The sequence below is a fragment of the Triticum aestivum genome, chromosome 4D (genome assembly GCF_018294505.1).
Source record: "Triticum aestivum cultivar Chinese Spring chromosome 4D, IWGSC CS RefSeq v2.1, whole genome shotgun sequence".
Lineage (NCBI taxonomy): Eukaryota > Viridiplantae > Streptophyta > Magnoliopsida > Poales > Poaceae > Triticum > Triticum aestivum.
The window spans coordinates 385,586,619-385,604,178 of NC_057805.1; the positions used below are offsets into that span (position 1 = coordinate 385,586,619).

General features: G+C 46.6%; 1 protein-coding gene across 1 annotated transcript; it reads left to right on the forward strand.

Annotated features, from left to right (window-relative positions):
* The first annotated feature begins 11,793 nt into the window (after positions 1-11,793).
* On the forward strand, positions 11,794-13,019 carry LOC123100084 (uncharacterized). The gene has a single exon (XM_044522072.1). The coding sequence runs from the start codon at positions 11,915-11,917 to the stop codon at positions 12,791-12,793; it is 879 nt and encodes a 292-aa protein (XP_044378007.1). The 5' UTR covers positions 11,794-11,914; the 3' UTR covers positions 12,794-13,019.
* The last annotated feature ends 4,541 nt before the right edge of the window (positions 13,020-17,560 follow it).

Here is a 17,560-nt window from a genome sequence, read left to right on the forward strand (position 1 = left end):
AGTAAATGATAAGCCCGAAGACCAGTAGCCCCCGAGCCTTAATGCGGGCACGGGAGGCCGAATTAAGGATCGATGTCCATAATAAAATCACAAATTATGTGTAATGATTCTATGTATCCAAGTACTTTACAGCATTAATGCTCAGATCCGTATTGTACAAAACTTTGTTGACCGACCATCGGCTTCAACCTCTTCGGCGAGTAGCCGAGGAGTGTTTTCCTACTTTATGGAGGCCGGGCGGTCGCTGCATGACGCATATCCTGATTGCCCAGCGGCGTTCGAGATCAAAACTGGTCTGCAAATAACATAGCGCAAGACCACATACAATAATTAAAAAGGAATATGATATACGCGGAATAGATTGAATTGAAATCATAACACCTGATTATCCCATCGATCCGCGGCGATCACCTAGCAGGCTCTTAATGAAAGCACCAATGTCGGTTCAATATCCGGCGTATCTTGTAGTACGGGTCCTAAGCTAGGCGTCTTGGAGCGATGGTAACATGGACACGGGATTTTACCCAGCTTCGGGCTCTCTCGAAGAGATAATACCCTACATGCTGCTTTTGATTGTATTCATATGGATGTAGTACAGAGCACATGTATCTACCACGAGATTGTAGTAATGAATCTGAGATTGTCTATTGACTAGCCTGGCCTCGGTTTATATATGCACCGTAGGCCTAGGGCTTAGAGGAGTCCTTGTCTTGGGCGCCAAGTTTTGTGGAATCCTCCTTGTATGCGGCATGGGCTGTCCGAACTGGCCCAATAGTGAGCCGCCATGGGGGTCTTCGGCCCAATCCAACTGATCGAGAGACGACGTGGTGAGTACCCCCTAGTCCAGGACACCGTCAACAAGACTATATGATTTTGTAGGGATAACATTCTTTAGCATTGATATTTTGAAAGACATGATTGTTCGTTGGGATGCCTGAGTATTGATGTCTTTATGTCAAATTATAGACTATTGCTTTGGATCACTCTCGTGTCTTAATATTCATGCCATGATTAGATTATGTGATCAAGATTATGCTAGGTAGCATTTCACATCAAAAATTATCTTTTTTATCATTTACCTACTCGAGGACGAGCAAGAATAACCTTGGGGATGCTGATACGTCTCCATCGTATCTATAATTTTTTATTGTTCCATGCCAATATTATACAACTTTCACATACTTTTGGCAATAATTTATATGATTTATTGGATTAACATATTGATCCAGTGCCTAGTGTTAGTTCATGTTTATTGTATTTTTTTGTTTTGCAGAATATCCATATCAAACCAAGTCCAAACACGATAAAAAAATTATGAAAAATTATTTTGGAATATGTGCGATTTTTGGGAGGTGGAATCAACGCAAACGGAGGCCCACGGCCTCCACTACCCATCAGGGCGCGACCTGCCCCCCTGGCGCGCGGTGGTGCCTAGTGAGCAGATCATAAGTCAGTTAGGGCTCTTCTTCGGCCGCAAGGAAGCTTAAAATTTCTGCGCAATCGGAGTTACGGACCTGCGGATATTTAAGAAATGGTTTTCGGCTAGAAAATAGGAACGCGAAATAGAAGAGAACAGAGAGATAGATCCAATCTCGGAGGGGCTCTCGCCTCTCTGCCGCCATGAAGACCATGGACCAGAGGTGGAGCCCTCCTCCCATCTAGGGGGAGGTCAAGGAATAAGAAGAAGGAGGGGGCCCTCTCCCCCTCTCTCCCGGTGGCGCTGGAGTGCCGCCGGGGCAAGGATCGTGACGGCGAACTACATCAACACCCTTGCTACCATCAACACCAACTTTCTCCCCCTCTATGCAGCGGTGTAACCTCTCTATTCCCGTTGCAATTATCTACTTAAACATGATGCTCAACACTATATATTATTATCCAATGATATGTGGTTCCCCTATGATGTTTGAGTAGATCTGTTTTGTCCTATGGGTTGATTGATGATCATGATTGGTTTGAGTTGTATATTTTATTTTGGTGTTGTCCTATGGTGCCCTCCGTGTCGTGCAAACGTGAGGGATCCCTACTGTAGGGTGTTGCAATACGTTCATGATTTGCTTATGGTGGGTGGCGTGAGTGACTGAAACACATATATGAGTAAGTGGGTTGTTGCGTATGGGAGTAAAGCGTACTTGATACTTAATGCTATGGTTGAGTTTTACCTTAATGATCTTTGTTAGTTGCGGATGCTTGCTAGAGTTTTTGTCAACAATCTCCAAAACTCAAGGTGGGCAGATATTGCACCAACAGGTACCATGCCAATTTGTTTTAGTTTTCAACATTTTTTGCATTTTCTGGAGTTGCTCAGTAAAAAATACTGATAAATGGCCGGACGTGTCGCAACTTGCATATGGTGTCGAAAATCGTTCAAACCTGACATGGATTCCTAACATGGGCATGCCTACCTGCTTGTAGAATTTGGGGTTATTTGAAGGATGTCCAAACATAGACCATGTTCAACGAGGGTGTTCGTATAGGCCAGAAGACTGAGCACGATGTTTCCTAATATCTTGAAATGACCCGAACTTTTTCAAGCAGGTGGGCATGACCATGGCAGATATCCATGTCAGTTTTGAAATAAAAAATAAATTACAATTTTGGCAGGTACTTAAAACTATTATTTTATTTTTTTACCATTTCCACGCACGACAGTGAATCGGCCCAGTCGGGCGGCCTCCTGTGAATAATGTATTCAATTTATGATTTTTTTCAAATTCGTGAATTTTTTTAAATCAATGAACTTTTTCCAATTTTTCGAACTTCTTTTGTCAAATTTGTGAATTTTTCTTTCAAATCGATGAACGTTTTTCCTCCTTGGAGCTGGGGTGTTCGTGTGTTCCAGGGCCGATCCATCAAAATTGAGGTCCCTGTGTCAAAATCTAAGATGGCCCTATCTTGTTAGAGAAAAACGTCCGACTACATCGAGTTGTCGTCTATGGCAGGCTACGTGCATAAAAGTATTTTGAGGTGTTCTTTTTAGTAGCCTTAATATAATTTTTGTAGGCATTTTGATGAAACGACTAAAAAAACAAAGATGTTTCCTCACATGCCTTAAGTGAATGAGATGTTTTGGCATTTTAGAAAATATCTCCACAAATGGCAGGAAGCCTACAGTTGATTATTTATATACTTGTAGAAACTTGAAGTCATAAAGGCTATTTCCCTTCATATAACCATAAAAAACTTCTACTACCTGTTGGAATATTAGGCAAGTTCATGATTAATTCCAGTAAATAATTCATGACTAGAAGAGATATTAGCATGCAATAATCTAGCAAACTAGAAGAACAACAAGACATGCATAACAGCAGCAAACACGTAACAATAGCTGTAGAGACAGACATGAACAGAGGATGTTGGACGTACTGTTCGTCAGTTATTATGGGTGCGACGGTGTTGATGACGATGTTGGCGACGATCTGCTGCTGACGGCGATGAATACGACGATGAGTAGCACCGCCCGACTTGGACGGAAGACGACCCGTGATGACGAATTTGAGCAGTCGCGCACAGCGCTTCCCAAAAACCTAATTCGTCCTCTCCCGGTGCAGGATCGCAAAGACGATCGGTTCCGGAGACCTGCTCTCCCACGTGCCGATGCACGCCGGCGTTTGGGATGGAGTAGACTACGATGGCGGCGCAAGTTTTGAGATGAGGCAAAACCCTAGGTGTTTTTCGTGTGTCTCTGGCCGCAGCCGGTAGCTGTATATATATTAGGACCAGAGGCGGTATTGTGTCGCGATCACAATCCCAAACCGACTCGGTTTCTAATTCGTATACTTACCGGACAAGAAATCAAAAACTTGTCTGCCAAGACATAAAAATAAAACGGCAAAAGGAAGCTGCGCTCCTGCAAGGAGACGGATCGGATTTCGGCGGGCCATTCACGCGCATGTCGCATGTACGCCTCGCCTCGCCTCGCCACGGCCCGGCCCGGCGAGGCGAGGCGAGCGAGCGCGCGCGTGTGGTTTTCCCTTTCTCTTCTCACACACCACTTAGAGTGGTGGAGAGAACCCACTATATAAAGAGGTCCAACTCTTCTTCAACTTCCGGGTGGGACTAAACTTAGCACCACCACTTGCCATTTTACACATGGGCTTTGAGATTTCAGAAATTGCTATGGGCCTAGCCCATTAATTCTAACAATCCCCCACCAGATCTCAAATACCCATTTAGAGATTTGCCTTCTCTCACCACTTGTTTAATATACCAGTGTTTCAGCAGAGACTGTTAAGTTGAACTTCTGCCTAGAACTTTAAGCTACATCCATTCACAACTTGACAATGGACTATGCCTTGAATTGCTAGTTTTGTGTGAACAGGTTTCACTCAAAGTCTTAACCAGTACCTGACCGCCAGTAGGCTACCCCGCGGTTTGGAGCTTATACGTCATACTCCCTGGTCTCTTCGTGAGCTTACTAGAGATCACCCAAATCTCATAGACTGCGACGTTTACAGTCAGAACTCATATAGGTGTGTTCTTTCAAGACTGCTCTGTAGGACAGCATCTTTGCTAATTATAGCCAATAGAACCACATTAAGGCATGTTGCCAACCTGCCTTACAGATCTGAGCCTTACAGCTCTGAGAGTTTTGCATCTTCACTTGGAGACGATCATAAGTTATTACTCTCCTCAGTTAACCAATAGCTTGTTCTTCCCAGATCCTAATTCACGGGATCTCCGATCACAAAGGTTGGGTTACTACTATGGTGTAACATCTATGGGTCTCATACCCATCTCCCTCGATGCAATATCTATCACATTTCGTGATAGTCCCTTTGTAAAGGGATCTGCCAGGTTTTTGTCTGTTTGTATATACGTAACAGTTATTACTCCGGAGTTTCTCAACTTCCTGACAGACTTCAAACGTCTTTTCACGTGTCTTGATGACTTTGCATTATCTTTAGAATTGTTCACTTTAGCGATAACCGTTTGGTTATCACAATTCATAAGAATAGCCGGTACAGGTTTTTCAACAACCGGCAAGTCCATCAAGAGCTCACGCAGCCATTCTGCCTCAACAGTAGCTGTGTCCAAAGCAGTTAATTCTGCTTCCATAGTTGACCTCGTCAATATGGTTTGCTTGCAAGACCTCCATGACACTGCGCCACCACCATGAGTAAATACATACCCACTTGTTGCGTAAAGTACATCAACATCGGAGATCCAATTTGAATCACTATATCCTTCTAGCACAGCAGGATGCCCTGAATAAGTAATTCCGTAACTCATAGTACCTCTCAGATAGCGCAAGACCCTTTCTAGTGCATGCCAATGATCATCACCCGGGTTGGACATGAACCTACTCAGTTTGCTCACAGCAAAAGAGATATCTGGTCTTGTAGCGCTAGCTAAGTACATGAGTGAACCGACAATTTGAGAGTATCTTAATTGATCTCTCGTTTCTTTCTTGTTCTTTCTGAGTGTCACGCTGGGATCATAAGGTGTTGGAGAAGGCTTGCTATCCATAAAACCGAATCGGTTCAAGACCTTCTCAACATAGTGAGATTGCGTTAATGTAATCCCACTCTCATCCTTAATAAGTTTGATGTTTAGAATTACATCGGCTTCTCCCAGATCTTTCATGTCAAAACTTTTTGATAGAAAAGACTTGACCTCATTAATTGCATTAATGTTTGTACCAAAGATCAGTATGTCGTCCACATACAAACATAATATGACACTATTGCCCCCACCATGGCGATAGTAAACACACCTATCAGCCTCGTTAATGACAAATCCTGCAGAAGTCAGAGTTCTTTCAAACTTCTCATGCCATTGCTTAGGTGCCTGTTTCAGACCATACAAAGATTTTAACAACTTGCACACCTTTCTCTCTTCACCCTTTACCACAAACCCGTCAGGCTGATCCATATAGATCTCCTCTTCCAACTCTCCATTGAGAAAAGCTGTCTTTACATCCATTTGATGAATGATAAGACCATAAGAGGCAGCCAAGGAAAGTAACACTCGAATGGTGGTCATTCTAGCAACGGGTGAATAGGTGTCAAAGTAATCTTCGCCTTCTTTCTGAGTGTAGCCCTTGGCCACTAGCCGCGCCTTGTACTTATCAATAGTACCATCAGGCTTTAGCTTCTTTTTGAACACCCACTTACAGCCCACAGGTTTACAACCATATGGTCTATCAGTTAGTTCCCAAGTTCCATTAGAAAGAATTGAGTCCATCTCATTATGAACAGCTTCTTTCCAATCATCTACATCCGGAGATGCATATGCTTCTGCAATCGTCTTGGGTGTGTCGTCCACAAGGTATACAATGAAATCATCACCAAAGGATTTTGCAATCCTTTGTCTCTTGTTCCTTCTAGGAACTTCATTGTTATCCTTCTCAAGGACTTCCTCATGTGATTGTTCGAAATATTCATCAGTTGTACTAGATTCAGGAATTATCTCAGAAGAAAATCTAGCAATGCTATGCATATCTTTCATAGGAAATATGTTCTCAAAAAATGTTGCATCACGAGATTCCATTATAGTATCAACATGCATATCAGGTACTTCAGATTTTACCACTAAAAACCTATAAGCAATGCTCCGTTGAGCATACCCTAGAAAGACACAATCCACTGTCTTTGGTCCAAGTTTGCGTTTCTTAGGAATAGGAATATTGACCTTTGCCAAACATCCCCAAGTGCGCAAATAAGAAAGTGATGGTTTTCTCCCAACCCACTCCTCATAAGGGGTTTTCTCCTTATTATTGTTGGGAACTCTATTCAGGACATGACATGAAGTCAATAGAGCCTCCCCCCACCATGCCTTAGATAAACCAGCAGTGTCTAACATGGCATTCACCAAGTCAGTCAATGTGCGGTTTTTCCTCTCGGCCACTCCATTTGATTGAGGTGAATAGGGAGGCGTCCTCTCATGAATAATACCATGTTCCTCACAAAATTCATCAAAAACTTTGGGAAAATACTCTCCACCACGATCGGACCTAAGACGCTTGATCTTTCTCTCTAGTTGATTTTCAACTTCAGCTTTATAGATTTTAAAGTAGTCTAATGCTTCATCTTTAGTTTGCAACAAATAAACATAGCAAAATCTAGTCGCATCATCAATCAAAGTCATGAAATATCTCTTTCCACCTTTTGTCAACACACCATTCATCTCACAAAGATCAGAATGTATGAGTTCTAGAGGTGCCAAGTTTCTCTCCTCGGCAGCCTTATGAGGCTTTCGAGGTTGCTTAGATTGCACACAACTATGGCACTTAGAACCTTTGGCAACTGTGAAGTTCGGAATTAAACTCATGCTGGATAGCCGAGACATTAAACCAAAATTAATATGACATAAACGAGAGTGCCAAATACTTGCATCATCATTAACACTAGCACAAATTTGGTTTATTGACTTATTGCAAAAATCTGAAAGGGAAAAGCGGAACAAGCCTCCGCACTCATAGCCTTTTCCTATAAATTGTCCAAATCTTGACACGATTACTTTATTGGACTCTAAAACTACCTTAAATCCATCTCGACATAGAAGGGAGCCGCTAACTAGATTCTTGTTCATAGTAGGGACATGCTGCACGTTCCTTAGTTGCACGATCTTTCCCGAAGTAAACTTCAGATCCACCGTGCCAATGCCACGAACAGAAGCATGTGACCCATTCCCCATTAGGACGGAAGAATCCCTTGCGACCTGATAAGAAGTAAACAGGGAGATGTCAGCACACACATGAACGTTAGCACCCGAATCAATCCACCACGAAGATGATTGAAATACTGAAAGCACAATAGGTAAATTACCATACCCATCAGTATTGCTAGCGGTCACCATGTTGACAGTCTTGGAGCTTGTTTTCCCTCTGCGGTCTGCACGTTCAGGGCATTCCTTGGAAAAGTGTCCAGGCTTCCCACAGGCGTAGCACTCTAGCTCAGCCTTGTTGAACTTCTTCTTCTTGAAGGTAGTAGTCTTGGTAGGCTTGTTGAAAACAGGTTTGTTCTTCCCTTTGTTCTTGTTCTGTGGGTACCTCTGCACCATGTTAGCAGTAGGCTGAACCTCACCTCCTTTTTCAGTAGTATCTTTAGCCCGAGCTTTTTCTTCAACATCAAGAGATGCAATCAGATTTTCAACTGATATCTCCTGTCTCTTATGCTTCAGAGTTGTGGCGAAATTCCTCCATGAAGGAGGCAACTTTGCAATCATGCACCCAGCCACGAATTTGTCGGGTAGAACACATTTAAGGAGTTCAAGTTCCTTCACAATGCACTGTATCTCATGAGCTTGTTCAACCACAGAACGGTTATTCACCATCTTGTAGTCATGAAAACTCTCCATGATGTACAGTTCACTGCCTGCATCTGTTGCACCGAATTTTGCATTCAGTGCATCCCACAGAACCTTTCCGTCATTTATGTGCATGTACACATCACACAGACGGTCAGCAAGAACACTCAGAATGCATCCCACAAACATAGTATTGGCTTCCTGGAATTTTCTCTGAACTTCGTCAGTCATTCCCTCTGGAGCACCAACACTAACGTGGAAAACTTTCAGAGCAGTAAGCCAGAGCGTGGTCTTCACCTGCCACCTCTTAAAGTGCACACCGGTAAACTTATCCGGCCTTAGTGCATCAGCGAATCCAGCCATAGTTAACTCAGGAAATTGCCTACAATTAGGTTTTTGGATTGTTGGAATATTAGGCAAGTTCATGATTAATTCCAGTAAATAATTTATGACTAGAAGAGATACTAGCATGCAATAATCTAGCAAACTAGAAGAACAACAAGACATGCATAACAGCAGCAAACACGTAACAATAGCTGTAGAGACAGACATGAACAGAGGATGTTGGACGTATTGTTCGTCAGCTATTATGGGTGCGACGGTGTTGATGACGATGTTGGCGACGATCTGCTGCTGAAGGCGATGAATACGACGATAAGTAGCACCGCCCGACTTGGACGGAAGACGACCCGTGATGACGAATTTGAGCAGTCGCGCACAGCGCTTCCCAAAAACCTAATTCGTCCTCTCCCGGTGCAGGATCGCAAAGATGAACGGTTCCGGAGACCTGCTCTCTCATGCGCCGATGCACGCCGGCGTTTGGGATGGAGTAGACTACGATGGCGGCGCAAGTTGTGAGATGAGGCAAAACCCTAGGTGTTTTTGGTGTGTCTCTGACCACAGCCGGTAGCTGTATATATATATTAGGACCAGAGGCGGTATTTTGTCGCGATCACAAACCCAAACCGACTTGGTTTCTAATTCGTATACTTACCGGACAAGAAATCAAAAACTTGTCTGCCAAGACATAAAAATAAAACGGCAAAAGGAAGCTGCGCTCCTGCAAGGAGACAGATCGGATTTCGGTGGACCATTCGCCACGCCACGCCACGCCACGTCCCGGCGAGGCGAGCAAGCGCGCGCGTGTGGTTTTCCCTTTCTCTTCTCACACACCACTTAGAGTGGTGGAGAGAACCCACTATATAAAAAGGTCCAACTCTTCTTCAACTTCCGGGGTGGGACTAAACTTAGCACCATCACTTGCCATTTTACACATAGGCTTTGAGATTTCAAAAATTGCTATGGGCCTAGCCCATTAATTCTAACACTACCTAGCTGGTCGCCCATATTTTTTTACAAGCTTTGTTATTCGAGAGGTCGCTAGATTGAGTGCGAATAAAATGAACTTCTTCTTGAGAGATTGATGGGCCGATGGATTGGTTTTGAGCACCGGCCTAGTGTGTTCTTATGTAGTTTGTGCTATTTTAAACATAAGTGCGCAGCGTGGGGGAGTGGCTGACTGTTTTGTGTGGAGGATGAGGTAACGAGTTCGATTCTTCTAGTGAACTTGCCCCTTTTTTCCAGGATTTTTACGCTTTGCTTTAAATGGAGGCCTAGCGCCTGGTGGGCCGGCCCAGTTGTGCGTGGTCGCGCTCGTTCGTACAAAGGACGCGTATCCAAGATCTTAATGCGTACATTTCAAAAAAAAAGATTTTGACATACTTTCAAAAACGACCATCATGCCCTCTATTATGAAGAGGTATAGCGTAATCACAGCCGTTGATGTGTTTAGGAAGTGAACAACAAATGGCATTCTAAGTTGCCGAAATGAAATGAAAGCAAAAGAGAAATGGAATAGAGAACGCCAACACCGAGCAACTAAAAAAATGAGGTGCCGAGCACCAGCATCAATGGTTTGCTTCGTCTAATATCTCGTCGTCAATATGCTACTTATGTTCATACTTCTAAAAAGGTAAAAATAATCAATTGTGTTCTAATTCCAACGAAATTGCACAGTACACACAACTAGTTCTGCTAATTTCTTATTTCTAAAGATGGTTAATCTGTACTGTAGAGTTTCTTTTTACGATCATAACACGTCATTTATCACCAAAGAACTGGTCTTAAAGATCCTGCCCCAAAAAGTTACATAGGTAGAAATACAAGGGCGGGGGGCGGGGGGGGGGGGGGGGGGGGGGGGATTACGTATATATGTCCATGCATTATAGTCTTCTTGAATTATATTTAGTGAACCGATCGACCACACAAAACAAGCAACACCCATTCATTTTGCACTCGAAGCTACCTTTTGGCAAATAAGATTGGTTCGTTAATTGATCCCACTTGTTAGGTTCAGATGAGACTATCTCAGTCCGCAACATCAACAACAAGAGTAAGATGGAAAACAGAAAGCAAGGGATGCACAATATTGTCAACAAATGGTACTATAATGCGGCACCTATTGACAATGGATTTTTGTAGTCCAAACATAATAACATGGGATATTGTTTTAAGCCCTAGTCGAGACGAACACACCGGTGAAGATAGATCGCTAACCAAACAAAACTACTATGCCGACGACTTGGTGTGGACGAACTGTGTATGATGGAGGATCGAATGGTGATACCCAGTTTTCCACTACACATGGATGGCATGATCTGCTGCATCATGCAGAAATCATCCAAATCCTATCGTGTGTGTAGCAGCGTTGCTAACCAAATCAACTGTTTGTGAGATAAGTCATTTAAGGAGTTCGAAATAGCAATTAATATGATGATATCATGTGATGGATGATTTCTCTACATGCATACATATGCTCATATTGAAACACATGACTTGAATACTTATTTCGATACGTAGCCCACATATCTTTGCCCCTTATAAAATATATATACTACTAAGATTAAATTGTGAATACTAATTCTATGCTAGATAAATTACAAAGAATATGCTTCACAGTTACAAGAAATAACTATAGCAAGATAAACAAAAAAATAGGACAATTGCGCAATTTTTTATACTAAGGTGCAAGGCTTTAAGATGGAAAACTATCACATGTGGAATCTTCAACTATATAGTTATGCCCCTATTTATAAATATAACTAGATTAAATTAATAATATGAAAGAAAAACGAAACCTCTATAATTCTCCCCCACTCAACTCAAAGAACAAAGACCAAAAAAAAAAAGCTCAAAAGGATCACACACAAAAAGGCCATAAACAACCAAGGAAGAATCCCAACTAATCTCAGATTGTACAAAGCTGATAGGATGGTTAAGATAGTTGACCGATATTAATAAATTTTCTAACAAAGATTTAACGAAATTTTCGAGTATACTAAGCAATAGTGAAGCCTTTGAAAATAAATAAATGAGTATTAGGATATTGATTCATGGTCAAACTTGTTGCATGGAAGTCCAAATTCTGACGCTGGCCGATCGACTTTGTGCTGGTTTGCTTTACTAATCTCCCACTGATATATTGGATCCGGTGACTTCAACCACTCAACCCATGCACCATCCATCGTTCTGTACCACCCCATTGCCAAGTCTCACTATAAAAAGCACACACCACCCGATGCACAATGCAAGCACAAGCACAAACACCAGAACCCCAATTAGAAGTTGCATCTGACCAGGTAGCCAAACCCAAGCACCGGCGGCCATGGAGCTCGTCTCATGCATTGCCATGTGCCTCTGGTTCGCCTTTCTCCTCCCTTCCCACGTCACAGCGACGGCGCCAACCGGCATGGTAGAGCGGGAGACCAAGCAGCAGATTCTGGCGAGCATCCCGCCGCACTGGGAGGAGAACCCCGTGTTGTTCCTGACATCGCCGTCCGGCAAGTACGCGGCCTACTTCATGCGCAGCCAGACCGCGCCGGGCGCGGGCGGCCTCGGGGCCGACTTCTGCTACGTTGAGGTCCTCGACACCACGGCGCCGGGCGCGGAGGGCCGGAGCGTGTGGGAGTCGGAGTGCTTGGCGTTGAGCACCGTGAACACGTGCGCTCTCGTGTTCTCGTGGAAAGGGCTGGAGGTGTTCGACGGGAGCAACTCAGTGTGGCACACACACGACACGGAGTCGGACGACAACAACTTCCTCAAGACCCTGCAGCTGGTTGACGAGGGTGACATGCGCATCCTCGACAAGGGCGGCGAGCTCGCGTGGAAGGCTAGCGACGAGCCGCGCGCGGCGCAACACTGCGGGATGCCCGGCTCGCCCGGCCTGGTCTCGGCAATGCCGCCCTTCGCGGAGCCGGCTGGGCATGGAAGCAGCAACCTGCCATTTGGACAGGAACCAGAAGGCAACGGCGATGCCGGTGTAGCACAGCCCATGCTGCCGCTGCCGGAAGCGGCAGGGTCCGGTGGTGTCGTTGGGCAGGGACAGGCCCTGGAGGACGTGGGGCAGACGATTGGGTTTGGCAGCCAACCATTGGTGGACAACAGCCCATACGACAGTGGTGCACCGAAGCATGGATGCAGCTTGCTAGGAATCGGAGTTGCACTGGGTGTCAGCTCTGCCATTGTCATGGCCCTCGGCATCTGATTTGTGTACATGCGCTCGTGCAGCGGCGTGATTGCTTTGGTGATTTCTCGAATTTCTTCTTGTTATTTCTGGCGCAATAAGCCAGGGATGTGCTGTGAACTCCTGACCAGCCGTGGCGCCTTTTCTGGGCGTGGGCCTGCTGGTAGGATTGCACTGTACCTTGAGACCACGAAGTGTAATTTTTCGATTTTTCAAGTTTGCTTTGAAAAGCGAAGTGTGGTTTCTATCAAACTGAGCCCCGCTTAGAGTATCTCTAGCAGACCCCGCATAACGCCGGGACCCGCAAAATAACCGCTAAAATACGGATCCGCGCGGAAAATCCTACCTGACCAGACCCCGCAAACGCGTCCGGCCCGTAAATATTTTTGCGGGGCGCGGCATAATTCCCGTCCCAACCCGCGAAAACGCGCCCCCCCTCAGCCCACGGCGCCCTGTATATGACGGGAGCGGTTCGTGGGGGGACATTTCAGCCCGCGGTTTTCCCCACCCACCACCGCCCCTCTCCCCCTCGCCCGCTCTTTTTCCTACCCCTCGCCGCCGGGCCGCCGCCTATGATTCCGGCCAAACTAGCCGGCGGGAACACGCCAGAGGGCCGTCACACGCCCGAGCTTGCCCTCCACCACTTACTCCGGCATCGGCGGGCCGGAAAGTTGCAGATCGGCGGCTGATCGACGCGGCGGCCGGATTTGGCGTTTTCGGCCACCGGTGGCTGCGCCAAGCCATGGATTGGTCAGGGAGCAACCCGCGCAGCCCTGGCAAAGCTCCAGCGCCGCATGCAGGTATGGGTTCGTCCTGTAGCCGCCGCCGTCGGTTTGCCGGCAAGGATTCGGCCGGCCGGTTGCCGGGCTCGGCGCTCGCGCAGCAGCTCGCCGATGCCGCTCATACAGTGCGACGACTAGACGCACACAGTGCTGCGGCTAACTTCTGGCACGCCGAAGCACCCTGGATGGGTGTTCTTCAAATGCGAAAATGACGGGGTATGTGTTGTTTCCATTCGGCTTTGTCACCGTATTCTTCGGTTCAATTGCGATAGCTCATTTTGAACATCGTCATGTGTATAGGAAGATGGATGCTCATTTTGGTTTTGGGAAGGAGAATACATTGATTTATTGATAGAAAGAAACTTAATAGATGTTCGTGCACTCCTTAGTAGAATTAAGGCTAATTATGGGCTGCATGTGCAATTAGAGAAGAAAGTAGAGGGGAAGCAACGTCTACTTATTGAAACCAAAGAAGAAGAATGAAGAATGCAAGATCAAGAATACGCGGATCAACAACGAATGCATGGAGAAGATATTGCTCCAACTAGTGGGAGCAGTTATGGAAGTTGGATATCTTCTAAAATACATAATTGTGGTTCTTGTTTTCTTTGGTCTTACAGTACTATTCTAGCAAAGATTTAGTGAATTATTATGTATCCAATGCCGTTGAAGAAAATAAAAAAGCAAAGAAATGTATTTTCATGTGTGAAATTGAAAGGCAAATTTCGGATTTGCGGGCCGACAGGGGCGGCGCCCGAGCACACCCCGCAAAGCTGACCCGTAAAAGAGCATATTTCGCGAATATTCTTTTTTACGGGTTTGTTTTGTGAGGTCTGACTCTGCCGCTGCCCGCGCCGACTCGCAAAGCCTTTTTCCGCAAACTGTATACGCGTTTTACGGGTCGGCATTATACGGGGTCGGCTAGAGATGCTCTTAGGCTCTCACTGAATATTTGAGACATAATAACGTACTACCCTCTGTAACTTTTTATAAGGATCCCTTTTTATATGACTTTTGTAAAGTTTATGATGGTGTCGAAAAACTTCTAATATTAAGTTATCGAGAGAGTATTAAATAAGTCGGATATTTCACTTAAATAATGTGTTGCTCAGTCTTAAACTTTTTTTTGAAGGACCAGCCTAGGCTGGTGTTTCATTGATATTGAGCAGGGAGCAGATGACAAAATGACAAGGCGGGGATCCGGAGATCAAGGAAAGAAGGAAGAAGAAGCAAAAAGGAAAACACAGTGCCTACGGCATGAACAGCTAGCCTACTCTCCTGGCGGATCCCCGAGGGGGCTCTGGATGATCTTGGCGCCGCCTTGTTGCCAGAGGTTTAAGCCTCTTCTGATCGCAAGAAGCCCTAAAAATGCAATTGTTCCTCTCCTGCCATATCTCCCAAAGGGCAAGCATCGCGAGTGCCTTGACTCCCTTCCTGAATTTTGGTGGCGTGGCCTCGATCATAGCTTGCATTCTGTCGAAAGAGATGTGCTTGCCGATCCGAGTCTCTTGGCGCATGGCCTGGCAGCACTGCCAGGTGGAGATTTTTGTCCAGGTTGCAGTCGCAAAGCGGCATTGCCAAAACAGATGGTCGGAGCTTTCCAGGTTACGGAGGCAAAGCTGACAGAAGTAGCTGTTGATCCAACCTCTACGCTGTAGCCTATCTTTGCACCAGAGCCGGTCTTGGTGGAGTAGCCATGCAAAAAAAATTAGCTTTGAAGGTGCCCAAGTGTCCCAGATCACCGTGCGGAAACGGGATTTCACGCAGCCCTGGAACTGAGCACCGTACGCCGATCGCACGGAGTACTGCCCGGAGGCGGAGATTTTCCATGTGATATGGTCCTGGCTGGCCTCCTGGACGGCCAGGCGACGCGGGTGAATCCGCCTGTGCAGGTTGAGCACCTCCGGGGCGATCGAGCTGGCGTCGCCGTGTGCCATGTCGGTGATCCAGCGATCTTCGATAAGCGCTTGCGCAACTGACCTGTTCTTCCGTCTGGAGAGCTTGTAGAGGGTGGGGTGGAGAGCCTTCAACGGTGTCGCGTCGATCCATGCCGAATGCCAGAAACTGGCCATCTGACCGTTGCCAACCGCTACCTTGGTGGCCGCGCTAAAGAGGGCGTGGTCGGAGGCGTCACAGGGTGGTTCCGTCCCCGCCGACGGCCGCTCCGGGCTTTTCCAGGCGTACCAGAGCCAACGAAGCCGAAGGGCGCGGCTGAATTTCGTCAGGTCGAGGATGCCGAGCCCTCCATGCTCGACCGGTGAGCAGACCCATCCCCAGCTGACTTTGCAGCTGCCGCCAGAGAGTTCCTGATCATGGCCCCAGAGGAAACGTCGTCTACACTTGTCAATTTCCTTGAGAAGCTTAGCGGGGAAGCGCAGTGCCGTGAGGGCGAAAGTTGGCATGGCTGTAAGGACGCATCTGACGAGAACTCTACGGCCGATGATGGACAACATTTTCCCTTTCCAGCCTGCAAGCCTAGCCCTTATTCGATCGAGGATGAATTGAAGGTGAACGAGTCGGAGACGACCAATCGTTAGAGGGAGCCCTAAGTATCTAATTGAGAACTGCGTAGTCGGCCCTCCAAACGACTGAAGCACTATGTTGAGGTCGACGTTGCTGCAGCAAATCGGAGTCGCCGTGGATTTGGCGTTGCTGATCTTCAGGCCAGTTGCGTCGCCAAAGCTTCTGAGGATGTCCATGAGGTGGTCGATCTCCTCCTTGATCGGGTTGGCAAAGATGATGGTGTCATCTGCGTAGAGGCTAACCCTGAATTTGATTTCCTTGCCAGGCACCGGCGAAATAACAAGCTCTTCCTCAGCCGCTTTGAGCAAGCGTTGGATGGGATCTATTGCTAAGATGAAGAGAAGCGGCGACAGAGGGTCGCCCTGACGAAGGCGTCGATGCAGGATGGATTTGCCGGGGATGCCGTTGAGGAGGAAGGCAGATGAAGAAGTGACAAGCAACATGGTGATCCAATCACGCCATCTAGCGCTAAACCCTAAAGTTACCATGAGCTCGAGCAGGTATTCCCATGAGACGTTGTCGAAGGCGCTAGAGATATCTAGTTTGAGGAGTACCGCCGGTGTTTTCCGACGATGCAGGGCCCTAACACAGTTCTGCACGTAGACGAAACTGTCATGGAGGCATCTGAACTTTAGAAACGTTGTTTGGGCCGGCGATATGATGTTCTGGATGATTGGAGCCAGCCTGATTGACAGCACTTTGGAGACTAGCTTGGCGATGGAGTGGATCAGGCTAATTGGCCGGTAGTCGCCAATGCCGCTCGCGCCGTCCTTTTTAGGGATTAGGGCTACGATCGCAGATTTTAGCAACCCAAAATTGTTGCCGGCCAAGCTATAGAATTGGCTGAACGCCTGCATCACGTCTTCTTTGATAATCTCCCAGCACGATCTGAAAAACAGCCCAGTGAAGCCGTCCGGCCCCGGCGATTTTTCTGCTGGCGTGACCTGGATTGCCGCCCACACCTCTTGCTCAGTAAAGGGGTTGTCCAGCCCCCCTCCTTGGATCGTTGGCATGTTGATCTGGCTCCAGTTGATCGTAGATGTCCGTTGGCTTGCAGTCCCAAGGATGGAGTCGAAATGGCTGTGGATGGCCGTTTCTTTGTCGCTGTGGGCCGTGGTTACCGTCTCGTTGATGGTCAGAGCATGAATGAAATTCTTCCTCCCTCGCGAGCAAATCTTGGCCATGAATAATTTTGTTGGGGCATCGCCAGAACATAGCCAGGTGAGCCTAGAGGCCTGCCTCTTTCTGCAGCGCTCGATCGCTGCTAGACCCAGCAGCCTGAGCTTGAGGCCCTTCCGCAGTTCACGCTCGGCCTGCGATAGCTGGCGTCTTTCCTGGGCAACATCAAGGCGCAAAATGACCTCGCAAGCTATGTGGAACTGCAGCTTCGCGTCGCCAAAGAGACTCTGACTCCAAATGCGTAGATCCTTGGCCGTGCGGGCTAGCTTGACGTGGAGGCGAGCGAACGCACAGGAGGCTGCGA

What these genes read in the sequence shown, in the direction of transcription:
- LOC123100084 (XM_044522072.1), top strand. Translation starts at nt 11,915, where the DNA reads ATGGAGCTCGTCTCATGCATTGCCATGTGCCTCTGGTTCGCCTTTCTC.